Raw genomic sequence first — 13,601 nt, 5'->3', positions numbered from 1 at the left:
TGCATGTCTTATTTTCGTTACCACTGCTAGCTTCACACACTTTATAAAAGTTACAGTATTCTAGTTCAAATGAACTAGATCTGTCTGGACAAAAGGAGTGTTTAAAAGGCCAAATGGATGTATTACACAGTTAACAGTTTGCTGTTGCCTTTGCCAATATTTATCAGTGTTGCCATTTTGTTCAATATTCTCTTACAAAAGTAGAGTGATGGTGTCAGATGGCAATTTCATTCTTTGATACCATGATACTCAACGATTACCATAATTATGTACCATGACGTTTACATGATAATCTAAAGTATTTTAAAGAATATTATGGTATTATCATGGTATCTGTCCAAATGAGTTTTGGGTGAACGTACAACCTCTACAAATTAGGGATGTGCCTTTTGGCCATTTTGTCTACTTGAGTACTCGTTGAGTACTCAAGGGGCAATGACATATACATAACTATATATAATAACATGTCTGACAAACATCTTTGGCTGCTTCGTTGCTTCTTGTTGTTCCAGTGTATCGTCTATTCATTATTATAGGCTGTTATAAAATAATCTGTTACAAAATGTACAAAAGATTGCATAATCAAAATATAATGCATCATATTGTCATTATGTGAAGATTTGCTGCCCATCTCAGTGAAAGAATGTGCTCAACGTGCGTCTGTCTGTTCTTCCTTCAGGTTACCGTAGTAATCTTAGTAAGCGCGCACCAGTTTTTTTTAGTGACTGTCTGAACCGTCTATTTTCAAATAACAGGAGACGCCATAACCATCGCGTTTTTAATATGCTTGTTAATTTGAAGTTCAGTTTTGAAGATGCTGCATTCTGTTCCATTGAAACACTCGCCTGCTGTATATGCGCTGCTTCAGCGCATTGAGTCCACTGCCACATGCCTGGTGTGTGTGTGCCTCCCCAAGTGTTCGCTCCTGTGGGGAAAGCCGCGATGCTCCGTATTGTTGTTGCTGTGATGATTCATGAAGTGTTCCATTCAATTTGGAAAGCTGGAATTTCCACCTTTCAATTTGGGAAAGTGCAACGGAATGATACATTATGTCAGACTTCTAACTTGGAAACTCATACGGGAATCTACAACTCCCATTTCATCGAGATGCAGGTGTGTGTCACACAAACATGTCGGCACCCAGGGCAGAGAGGTTTACAGTCAGTGACAAACATTCACTTTTATTAAATAATATCCATTAACGAGTCAAAGTTCGTACATTAAAGGATAATAAAATGTGTTTAGCAAATGTTTTGCAGAGACAGGTGTTCAAAACATGGTTAATTACACTATTGATTATCGTATTGATGGCATTGCAGCATCATATATCAGTTTGGTTGTTATGAGACGTCTCTGACAATCAATGTACCCCTCAAAACCACAACATAATCAATCTCAAAATGAAAAATAAGCTCCCTCTTTGACATGTTTGTGTTTAGTTGTCAGGAAATTGTCACTGAATTTCGAATTAAGTGAAAAGTCACATCATGCATGATCACCATTGATCATTGTTTTCATGATCGATCATTGCTGCCATGTCCGAGTACCCAAGTACTTGTGCCCATCCCTACTAGAAATGCCCATCTGTATTCTATTTCAGTGTCTTATGCATCCAACAAAATGACAAAGTAGCCCACACTTTACAATGCTGCTGGGATCCACCGATTCCACAGTCTTTTACACTTCTGGTTCCTGTAGCCCCACCCCTAATCCATTTCCCTCTTAAGTATAGAACTAAGTTTAGCATGAGATACGGCACTAAGCAGCTCTAAATGGAGCAATTGGCCCTTCTAGATTAGACTGTCTAATGATAGGAGTCCAGTGTCTGGCATTAAGGTAATTTAATTACAGTTTAAACCATCATGGAAAAGGGGGCTCTGTCAAAATAGACATTTCAACACTAGATCTGGACTAATGGAACAGCCGAAAAGCAACTAAATGTTTCTGCTTGGTAAACAAAAGTGCTTTTAAGAATACAGTGTTTACAAAGTTTAGCATTTTTATTTAACAAGATTGTAATATTAATTGACTCAGATGATTGTGAAACAAACAGTGCAGTTCAAACTCCTAAAGGTTAAATGAAAATTTTGTCATACCCACATAGAGTGTTAGGGACTAACAGCCTCAGCAAAAAAAAACAAAAAAAACAAAATGCAGTGGAATTGAAGGATAATTAAGACTAACATCTTGCCTAAGATCTCCTTTTGTGTTCCACGGAAGAAAGTCTCACAGGGTTGGAACAATACAGAGTGAGTAAATCATGAGAGAATTTCCATTTTTGGATGAACTATCCTTTAAGGAATGTTCTGGTAAAATAAAACTTAAGCTCTATGGACAGGAGCTGCGGCATGCAGTCGATTACCACAGAAAATGATTAGACTCTTACCCAAGTCTGACTTAGACTTCCATTGTTTACACATTACTGTTGACGTTGTTTTTTTTTTGTTTGTTTTTTCAAAATTATTTTCTGTGGCATTCCACAAAAGCTGTAAATAGACTTTAAGATGTATTTCAATCAGAAAATTCCTATAAGAACTTAGCAAGTAAGAAATTTGAAACAAGACAGTCTTGGTTTGATTGACCAGTTATTTAAGCACACGGACCATTTGTCCTGCCACTAGAAGCTTGGCTCACTGTTGTTACAATAAACCCATTACTGTCTGAGATGGTCTGTAGCTGTGTCACCATTGTTAGTGGTACCCTGCTGGTAAATACCTTCAAGGAGTAGAATGCTTCTGACAGCAAAATAAGGTGAGTACTTGAACAAAATTGCATGCATGTCTACTTCGATAATTTTGGATTTTGAGCAGTCAAACATTTGTCTTAGTGGTTGGAGACAAATTAATAAACATTTGTAGTTTTAGGGTTCATTTTATTGAGCATTGTGTATGTATAAACCTTCTGTTTTTGGGATTGGTGGAAGGAGTGCCCATGTTTATCTCTGCTGTACTGGGTCCGGCCTTTATCAGAGGTGCATTGCTCACTTCCTGAACTGTTGGATAGGTGCAGGGATCTTAATATCCTGGCCCTTCTCCAATCTCTTCTCACACTCGATAAGGTAGTTGACACCATCAATTACCAACTGCACCAGTTCCACCTAGTAAAGAAAAGCAGGTTCACACCAGAGTCTGAAAATTGCATGCAGAGAAGATTCTGAAACAGAAGATCTTTGAATGACCTACCTCAGATTTGCCTAGGCGGTCAAGGTTTGAGATGTCAAAGATGTCGCCCACAGCTGCCGTGTCTACTCCGCCAGTGCCACGCTTCTGCAACCGCAAGTTATCCAGGATCTTGCCAAATCGTGGGTCCTACAGGCAATTATTTGGATTAAACATCCATTTCAACATCCCTTACACACTTTAAATACCACAGGATCATTGATGGCATTGCTGTCTGTTACTTCATTATTTTACCAAAGTTACATTTCTTTCTCAAAGCTTTCAATGAAAAGAGAGGGCTAATTGCGGTTACCTTGCTGAGCTTTGGCAAGCGGACGTGTACTCCAGCCCTGAGACCGGTACCCAAGTTGGATGGGCAGGTCAGGATGTAGCCAAGACGTTCATTCCACATGAACTCCCAGCCTCTCTCCTGAATAAGTTGTTCCACCTGTCCAACAGAGAGATAGCCAACAGGTGGAAGAAATCAACTTTACAGGACAACTTATCCTTTATAAATAAGACAATCAAGTGACTGTATACATTTTTATGACCACTCAGCAGTGTTGTTACCTGTTTGAGTCCTCGGCAGAACCTCTCAAACACTCTCTTCATATTGCCACCCTTCTCCATGGAGATGACACGGGTGTGGTCTTCTTCATTGACCCATATTAAGAAGGTCTTCTCGTTGTTGTGCCTTGAAAATGATTGCATGTTTAAGAGATAAAGAGGATTTCTTGTTAAAAACCCATTTCCATGTTATGTAGGAACCATAAGCCTGGATGATACACTGAATCACTATTGCATTGTCACCAATGCCAGCAAGTCCTTTTCTCATTATGAAGTCAACATTTTAGTATCTTGTTTTAGTATCATATGTCATGCATTCAGGCTAACGTTGCATTTAGCCAGTTCTTTATGTGAGAACATGAGCACAATTTTTTAAAATGTTCTTGTTATGTCTACACAAGCTACACAAATGTTGATCAAGTCATGCTAAGAAATTCCTAGAACCATACCAGATGCCTCTTGCATCTGGCCAGTCACGGGCCATAAATGCACAAGTCAACAAGGGGGACACAGGTTTGTCAAACAGGAAGTGGTCCTAAGAGAGAAAGAAAGGAAGACAGGAATAGGTGGAAGAATGGTGGAGGATCGCAGAAGAAGGGGAAGACTAGAAGGTTGGAACATTTCAAACGCAATTTATAAAACACTACAAAAATATGAGGATGAGTCTGGAACTAAAGATTGAGGACTGGTGGGTGTATAAGAGTCGTAGTTTGTTCACTTTCGCTCTAGCCTTACCAGATCCCACGAGCATCAGGCCAGTCCCTGGCCATCCCAGCTGCAGTGAGCAGGGGAGACACAGGCTTGTCAAAGAGAAAATGCTCCTAAGCCATGCCAGCATGAAATGGAGAGTTAAGCATCCTCATGTCATTATTTGACAAATCTTTAACCCAGAGCCCTGTAATGGTCTTAAACAGGGGTGTCAGACTCTGCTAATGGAGGGCCACTATCCTGCAGAGTTTAGTTTCAAACCTTGCTCCAACAAAGTTGGCTGCATTTTTATGTAATCCTGAAGACCTTGATTAGCTGGTTCAGATGTGTTTGATTAGGGTGGGAGCTAAACTCAGCAGGACGGTGGCCCTCCAGAAGCAAAGTTTGACACCCCAGGTCTAGAAAATAAAGATCCTGATATGAAAGAACTAGAAGCAACTCACATTGATAAGTCTCTGCTGCTCATCTTCAGTCATTTCAGTGAGGCTGTAGTAACATCCAGTCAGATCTCCCTTCAGTCCAGCCAAGGCTTGGATAACCACCCTCTCCACCTCACGACGCTCGGAGCGGCTGCAGGCAGGTGGCAGGCTGAGGCCACGGATGCTGCGGCCAGTGCGCACGCGGGAGGACAGAACGTAGCGCTCGTCAAACATGCCTGATGTGATCTGTGATAAAGATCAAGCAGGAAATGTTACATGTAATCAAATAGAACTTTTAGAAACTCTTACTCTAAAAGGTAAGATCGAGAAACAAACAGACATTTACCTTGGAGGCATCAAGGTCAGTGGGATGCTTCATGGTTTTTGGGTCATAGCCATTGTGTCTGTTCTTGATTACTGGATCAAAAATTTCAGCAAACACCTGCAATGTCATATAAGAAAATAAAGGGCGTCACCTAATGATAATTTATATTCTGATATTTTCTTTTGATATTTTCTTGAATAAGGCTGAGGCAACTCCAGACCCTACGAAAAAGACCACCTTAGACCAACATGAATTTCCATACTGGTCCAAGCTGGTTAATGTTTGTTAATGCTGATAAGGTGCTGGTGTAGCTTTGTGGACCAACGTAGTCATGCTGTTCACCTGTGAAACTGGTTGACCAAGGGACTTTTGCTTGCAAAGCTAGTTAAGAAGCCCAGTGGTATCACCAGCATTACATGATGGGCACCAACATCCAAAACACAATAGGCACTTTTCCACCATCATACTGAACGGTTCTTGTTGGGGAACCGTGCCGTTGCATACCGATCCGGGTTTGCTGGCATGGTTATAGTTTCTTTTTCTTCTGTGGTAATGCGAAAGAAGGATTAGAATGGAGTGACTGGGCAAGTGACCAATCATGAGTCACCACGTCACTACAGGCGTTCCACCATCATGGTTCTCTGTTCTGAGCATGGTAACTAATTCCAGGTGGCAATCAGTTTGTAATCAAACTGTGTTCAAGTGGAAATGGTACCGGAACCGTGCCTCACCATCTTCAGACTTGTTCTGCCTAATGGTGGAAATGTGCTAAATGTATGTTGATAAACAGCTGTGGTGAACTTTTCAGATGGGGACAGAAACAACTATCTTGAAGAAGAGAAAGCTGAACATTTAATTTTGTCAAATGAAAAATAAATTTACATAGTTTGATCGTATTGCTGTACCTCATAGCTCTCCTCATCACCAGCAACCATCCCCACTGTTTTGATGAAGGGATGACCGGGGTTGTCCACACCAGTTTGGATGCACTGGTCAAGAGTCCAGTTGTTTGGGGTGATCTTGTCCCTCAACTTGGCATAGATGGCAGGTGTCAGTGCACTGGCCATACAGTTGTTGTGCTTGCGAAGGTCAGGGAAGTCAGCACTGTTGGGAAACACAGTATGACATCCCCAGTCAGGTTCTGTTATTACCATAGGTTAGACCCTTTGGAGTTGGTGGACAAGAGGAGAATCATGTCCAAATTGTCCTCCATGACCTGCTTGTTGGAATGAGGAGCACATTCATCTGTAGGCTGATCCAACCTTGGTGCAACAGGGAGCTCTACAGAAAGTAATTTGTGCCTACTGCAATCAGACATTACAGCTCATCCACTACAATTTTGGGCGGAGACGTCATTGACTTTGAACAGAGACTAGCTGATCAGAAAGAGTGTGGTTAAGGTTTAGATTTTGGATTAGGATTTTGGTGTTGGATCAACCTTAAGGGGTGTTCACACACAAAAAAAGTGACCAGAATCATTCATTTTTTAATGAGTTGGCAATTTGAGGTGACAGGATAGACAGAGTTTTGGCGAAGTGACAAAGTTTAGCAGAGGTCTTCATCTACATATTCTGCAGTACATTAGGAACACCAACTAGCAACCAACAGCACAGCAACTTGGTGACTTCAACTAATTTAATCGCTGTCAGAGTGAACACCCCTTCAAAGACCAACTGTAGTTAAGACTCTGAGAGATGTAATTAGATATATAAATTGGGGGCTTTGGTGTGTATTTAGGAGAATGCAACCACAAAAAAAGGGAAATGCTAGCTCTTCGCAGTCGGCTCCGTCAAGGAGCTTAAATCTTGGACTGCTGATCTGATCTTTGGCATCTATCAGTATGAGGTAGTGTAAAAGTGGAGCTGTGCAGGACAGGACATAAGCTACTTAAGTTTCATGTTCCCTCCCCTTTACCTTTCACTCAGTTACTGTGTGACACTTCATCAAATCACATGAACTCTATGCCAGATTATATATTTTTCCATCATAAAACAGGTGTAAGTTAACCCTGATGGAATAGAAATGGTATTGCACCCTTCTTGGTACATTTGATGAATGCAAAACTAATTATTAGCCCTTCATATTTTATCTGTACATTATTACTAAGTTACATCATTTGAAATGGTAAAGCAAGTGAGAGTCTCTAGACATTTATTAAACAATGAGTAGATACAATATTGCATGGACCATCTATAGGATGTAATTAATTTTATCATTCTGGTGGGTACCTGGGAGGGTAGAGTTTCCTCCTCTGCTCTGCAGAGATAGTGGCACTCTCACTCATCAAATAACCGGTCGCCATGGCGCCAGCTCCTAGACTTGCAATGAGTAAGCCAGTGGTACGGCCTGACAACATCTTGGTGAATGTGCTTGCCATCTTCACACCGTTTCTGGTTACAAAATCCAGTTGGGGTCAGCACTGGTAGAAGAAGGTGGGAGGGTTTTCACAGACTTATTTGAGTATCACTTCAGGTATCTAACAACTTTCATGATAAAATTGACAGATGGTCCCCTAAGCTGACAAGTGGCACCTGATCTAAGATGGCAGCTTACTTGCTTCTGGTCACCTTATTAAGACATTAATTTGTTAACTATATCACCTGTGTCCTTCTCAGTTCCCTGACATTAAAATTGAGGAATCTCTGTGCATGAACCCTCTTGAGTCTATCGAGTTAAAGATGTACATGACCTTTGGATACAGTTCCCATCTTCAAGACTTCACCAGTACAGGATTCTAAAGGATATTTTTGTATAAACCTTCAACATATTTCTTAGAATTTTCTAAAGTACATGTAGACAACTCATGTGTCAACTCTTTTGTCAACTCAACGAAGAAACTCCACTTTCAAATGCTGGGTTGTGGTTTATAATCCCTCAGTTCTCAAGAATATAATTGAGGAGGACATGTCCCAAAATGAAGAATTGGTTGAACAATGGTAGATTCTTAAATGTTTACATTCTTGAACATTTTGTTACATCCTTGATGATGGCAAACCTTACGCTGGTCTAACTGTGGCTCTGAACAGTTTTCTATGAAAGTGAAAGTGTTATTAATAGACTCATAGACTATATAAAGTGTTTGGAACTAAGCGCCAGCTGGCACCAGTCTACCCTAAGGCCTCGTGCTCAACATTCTGAACCGGTCACAAGTGCACATGGCTACAATCTGGCAGCCTGAACCCAGATCTACATAAAACATAAAAAAATATGAACAAACTGTGATACTTTTGAGCAGGTGGCTTGTCAGCACTTTACCCCAATTTAAGGTCTAACTCTTGGAGGAGTTGTGGAGGATTATTAGGCTTTTAACTCGAGGATTTGTCCATAATGTTTAGAGAATGCTGTCAAATAAGATGCTACAACTATAATGTCCTTAAAGACACCTCAGAAATTCCAACAAATAATTTGTGTTAAAATAGTAGCCCTTGCTTGTTATCTGCAATCAATTTTACAGTTATTCAAAAAAGTTTAAAAGAATCTCATCCAAGAGAGAATAATCATCCAAAGTGGTACTAACTTTACACTTCAGTGAATTTTCTTACTAAATAAGTATATATTAACAGATAAATATATGTAATAAATTTTTTTGGTCAACCAAAGGTCCCTTGGCTTACCGCTTCTTTAGATCAGTGTTTCCAATGTTGCAGATAAAAAAAATTTTTTTACCATCCACTGGAATTCCTTTTCTATTTACTTAGATTTGTGTCCTCAGAATAAACATCTACATTCAAGCTCAGATCACGGATTTTGTTTGAACATGAAGGATAAGAGAAGAGAGTTTTACCTGTAGAGTGTCCGCAGTTACAGTAGGCTGTGTCAGTAGGCACACAGTCTGAGCAAAGCTGGCGCCTCCCTGGATATGGGATTAGAAGCCAGCCTGATAGCCAATCCTCTTCCGTGCAAGTGGCAGGTCATAACCCATGTCTGTCGTCCAGCTTGCCCTTGCGACCTGCTACCACAGTCCAGCATTCTGCACTGCACGCACTGGTCTTAAGTACAGTCAGCTCTTTAAAACGTAACAATCTTAACGTCTACTGTCTTTGTTTATGTACCTCCACCTCATCTACACTAGCCAGATGACTAGATAGCCAGAGTGCCATACAAACAGACAGACAGAAAGAAATAGACAAACAGACAGGATATACAGAGAGACCGACTGGAAAAAGGAAAATGTATGTGTATTCATTTATTAAAGTCGAGAGTCCACCAGGAATTTACTGTTTATGAAGCTATAGCATATATACTAAAAAAAAATTGACAAGCATATTATATAAATACTGCCATGACACTTTGCTAGGCAGTATTTTTTCTGAAAACAACCAAAAGGTGTAAACTGGGAATTAATTATTTCCTGTTTAAACACACACACACACACACACACACACACACACACACACACACACACACACACACACGTGTTGGTGCAGCTATCATTATGAGGACTCTCCATAGACATAATGATTTTTATACTGTACGAACTATAGATTCTATCCCCTAACCCTAACCCTACCCCTAAACCTAACCCTCACAAAAACTTTCTGCATTTTTACATTTTCAATAAAACATCGTTTAGTATGTTTTTTAAGTGATTTGAATTATGGGGACACTAGAAATGTCCTCATAAACCACATTTATAGCATAATACCCTTATAATTACCAGTTTGTAACCCAAACCCCCCCCCACCCCCCCAAATATATATCTTTGTCAATTTTTAGATTATATTTAATGCAGAATGCAAACACATGCCAAAGAATGTGAAATATTTCTACAAACATAACCATGCTAAATGAGCAAATGCAGTTTTAATGCAAAATGCAGCTGACCTGCTAAGATAACTGTACATACTTGTTTAAAACATTCACTTAAGATTGAAAAAAACCTTGTATTTACAAATAAAGTAAAATAATGTCTTTTTTAGTAAACTGTAAAAGTGCTTGGTTAAGCTCATCTCAACAGATATAATTTGACAGTTAAGGTAACCTAGATGGAGGTATTGTCATGATTGTCATTCACATAAGCAGATTTTGGTCCCAAACACTTCCTTGGCCATTATAAAATGGAGGGATTATTGGGATAGGTTGTCAACATCAGCCCCTTTGAACATCCATTGGGACATAACATACAATTGTACGCAAAATCTCTGAAATACGATTCGAATGAATGTCTTAAAATGGAACTGATATTTTGCATTCAGGTAAAAACATTTCCAAAAACTATCAAATTGATATTAAATTATATCATGCTAGAAATATGTACTATGAAATATTATAATTGTACATAATATTTACAAAAAGGCACATTTACAGAAAAAGAGTTTACAGCATAAAAACCATAATATCCAAAATATTTCAAACAGTGGCCATTTCAATGACAAATCTTCCACGCTCTAAACAGAAATTATACCAAAATGGAAATATGTTAAAAAGATAGAAGGATAAGTTGTTTGCATACTGGATGGTTATTCCATCATCATCATTTAACGTTCATGTTACAGTGTATGTATGGATTCCCGAAAACTGTCTCATATTATTTGCTATAAAAAGCATCTTGCTTGGTTTCTAACTTTGCAGTTGAGTCCGGTGTAAACATTATCATCATTTTTCGTTGGCAGGAGGGAGTCTTGGCTCAATTTTCACAGATAATTCATAAAGTGTATCTTCGTCCATTACAATTGTTTTGTCGAGAAGGAACTGTGTTACCTGAGAGAAAAATGGAGAAAAAGGAAAAATATAACATCTACAGGTTTTTAGACTGTTTGACACTTAAATCGATCGCTTGGTCCAGTTTCGAGGAGTTCAATTCCTCCAGCTTCCTCTTCTTTCACATGGCATTATGTGTTTCAGAACTGCGGTACATTTGCATCATTAGTGTGAGTGTAGTCTAGATAACCACACATCAATAGCAGTTAACTTCCACAAATTAAGCTAGATTGTATTCCTGCTAACTGCAATCTGTAAGTAGAGTCCACATGAAAATTAGACTCGTTCACAAGCAGACTCAGGTGTTTACTTGGGATTTGGGTGCTTACACCTTTTACACCAACCGAACTTGGATGTCAAATTGACTCTGGTTTACATCAAGTTTCTCGTGTGAAAATGCTATTAAAGCGATATTCACCTATTAAAAAAGTCATTATACATAGAGAACATACCTTGGGTTGCAGCTCGATCCTGTATGGTGTTTGCTGAAACTGACAGATCTCTCTTATTATGTGTGAAATCTGTGAAAATAGCAAATGGACAAATAAAGATGTCGAACTTTGAAAAACACCAAAGTCTTTCCATGTCTTTCAAAATCCTGAATGTGAAGTTCTACAAAATGTACAATGCCTTAGTCGACAGTGTATGATGTGGTTGCAAATACTTAAATCATGATACAGACCAAATTGAAAAAAATGCAACTCACTTGAGAACTGGGTAAGTTGAAGAAGTTTAAAAACAAATTGGACGTTTACCATCCTCATTTTAGAGAAGTTGACGAGACCCTCCTCCATGAAGTTGGGCGTTCCTTCCTCAATGAACGCCAAATCCATCAGATACATGCCCAGATATGGTACACATGGAGGGTTGCAGCTGCGGATTACACATGACCCCAAGTATAAAATTACAGCATATAGTTCTCTCTATATTTTTTGAGTAAAAATAATATTTTACACAAACTTACTTTTTCAGAGTTTCCCTCAGATTCTTAAACCTCCCTTCAGATGAAACGATCTTCTGCAGTCTGTCCATGAGCGCTTTGGTCTGAAAGCAAACATATTCACTCACTGTAAAAACATATCGAAGGGCGCATCTCGTTTTCTTACCTCACAGCTACCATGATTTGCTACTTGGTGTTGCTATTTGGTGGCAAGTGGTATTAGGGGAAGGGACAATTTTATTCTAGAGAGCATTTGATTCTGTGAGCCACTTCTCAATGGAGTTGGCCCTGGAGCTCATGTCTGAATGAGCCATGATCTCAGACGCTATCAGGTTACTCATCTGTTGGGAGAACAGTGGAAGAGTCTTGCAAATGCATGATAATGTGACGATTTGTTTTTTGACACCATTCATTTAGGCAAACTTGTTATAAGTGTGGTTTAGAAGTAGCTCTTAACCCTCTCCCGTAACCGCCCACATTCTTACATATTTTCACACCCATTTCATGAGTCTTTTTTCAATCTGAGGTGTGAACGATTGGTGCTGAACTAGGGTGGGTTTCATGATACTTTAATTGTACAAAATTGTAATAATAAAGAATGATAAGGTGTGTCCAAACTTTTGACTGGCAGTGTATGTAAATTGTTTATAACTTTTGCCCACATCATTGAAGTGTTGACTGGATTTCATGATGTACGGCGTCCTTTCATTTTTGTCCAACTTCATCCAGCCTTGACCAAGAAACTGCCTGGAAAGCCAAAGGTCTGATTTATGAACACATAGTCTTTCCCAAATACTACTCAATAATATTAATGTTAATAATAAAAGCCACTGGCAGGAAATCAATCGTGCTGCTCTACTCTAAAGTTACTATTTTGTACTCATAGACACTCACTCATATGGAATATTCCGGAACACTATATGGTCCAGTAGGGTGATTTGTTCTGCAAGTTCCATGGCAGAGAGCGACACAAAGCATTCAAACTTCGGACACTCTGACTAAATAACACAGAATTACACAAGAATGTAAGAAATACATCCATTCACAGGAACTGCAACGGACTGGAATTGAACGCACCATTTGGACAATGTCCTCAATCTTGAGTTGAGAATCATCTTGTTCTTCTTGTGAAAGAGCACTGAGGGTAAAACATGAATATTATTAAAGGAAATAATATTCCCAAAAATGAAAATTATGTAATTTACTAATTTAACCAAAACATGATTTATTTTTCCTTAACCCTAACAACAAAAGTGGACATTGACAATCAATGTCAAGCTCCAAGAAGGACAAAAAAGTACATTAAAGTGTCATAAAAGTAGTCCATATGACTTGTATGCTATATTCCAAGTCTCCTGAAGCCATATGGGAGCCCTGTGAAATATGCAATAAGAGAGCTTTCTGAAATATGTCGTTATTCACCAAAATAAAACTTGCCTTGTAATGTTGAGTGACTTGAAGGTGAATTCAATTTAAATGTAATTAAAAATATACATATATTCAATAAAAAATTATAACTATTATAATAAAAAGTAAAACATTAATTTACACAAAGGTAAATAAAAAATAAAAAGTAAACATTCACACATACTATGCTAGTAAAACATTTTTGTTTTAATGTCCTGATGAATAACAATGTGAACTGCGCTGGTTAGTCAATTAAAACAGAGGTTTTCTATCTTTGCTCTATCCATCCATCCATCCATTCATCCAACCATCGTTTACTTGTGCTCTATCCGTCCGTCCGTCCATCCATCCATCCATCCATCTATCTACTTGTGCTC

General features: G+C 38.9%; 1 protein-coding gene and 1 pseudogene across 2 annotated transcripts; both read right to left on the bottom strand.

Annotated features, from left to right (window-relative positions):
* Positions 1–1,263: 1,263 nt before the first annotated feature.
* LOC127432309 (creatine kinase S-type, mitochondrial-like) lies at positions 1,264–9,064 on the bottom strand. Of its 2 annotated transcripts, none has more exons than XM_051683208.1 (10): positions 8,962–9,064; positions 7,406–7,596; positions 6,083–6,281; positions 5,199–5,294; positions 4,877–5,098; positions 4,461–4,546; positions 3,729–3,852; positions 3,472–3,606; positions 3,183–3,308; positions 1,264–3,097 (listed from the first exon to the last, which is right to left on the bottom strand). In XM_051683208.1, the coding sequence occupies exons 2-10, from the start codon at positions 7,552–7,554 to the stop codon at positions 2,981–2,983; spliced, it is 1,254 nt and encodes a 417-aa protein (XP_051539168.1). In that variant the 5' UTR covers positions 7,555–7,596; positions 8,962–9,064; the 3' UTR covers positions 1,264–2,980. The 2 variants fall into 2 exon arrangements, with proteins under 2 accessions (XP_051539168.1, XP_051539167.1); XM_051683207.1 differs by lacking the exon at positions 4,461–4,546 and adding an exon at positions 4,175–4,260 and having other exon boundaries at positions 1,267–3,097.
* A 1,692-nt stretch (positions 9,065–10,756) lies between these two features.
* Positions 10,757–13,577, bottom strand: LOC127432254 (ras-specific guanine nucleotide-releasing factor 2-like; annotated as a pseudogene).
* Positions 13,578–13,601: the final 24 nt, after the last annotated feature.

This window comes from Myxocyprinus asiaticus, chromosome 42 (genome assembly GCF_019703515.2).
Source record: "Myxocyprinus asiaticus isolate MX2 ecotype Aquarium Trade chromosome 42, UBuf_Myxa_2, whole genome shotgun sequence".
Lineage (NCBI taxonomy): Eukaryota > Metazoa > Chordata > Actinopteri > Cypriniformes > Catostomidae > Myxocyprinus > Myxocyprinus asiaticus.
This window is presented reverse-complemented; position numbering and strand designations above follow the sequence as displayed.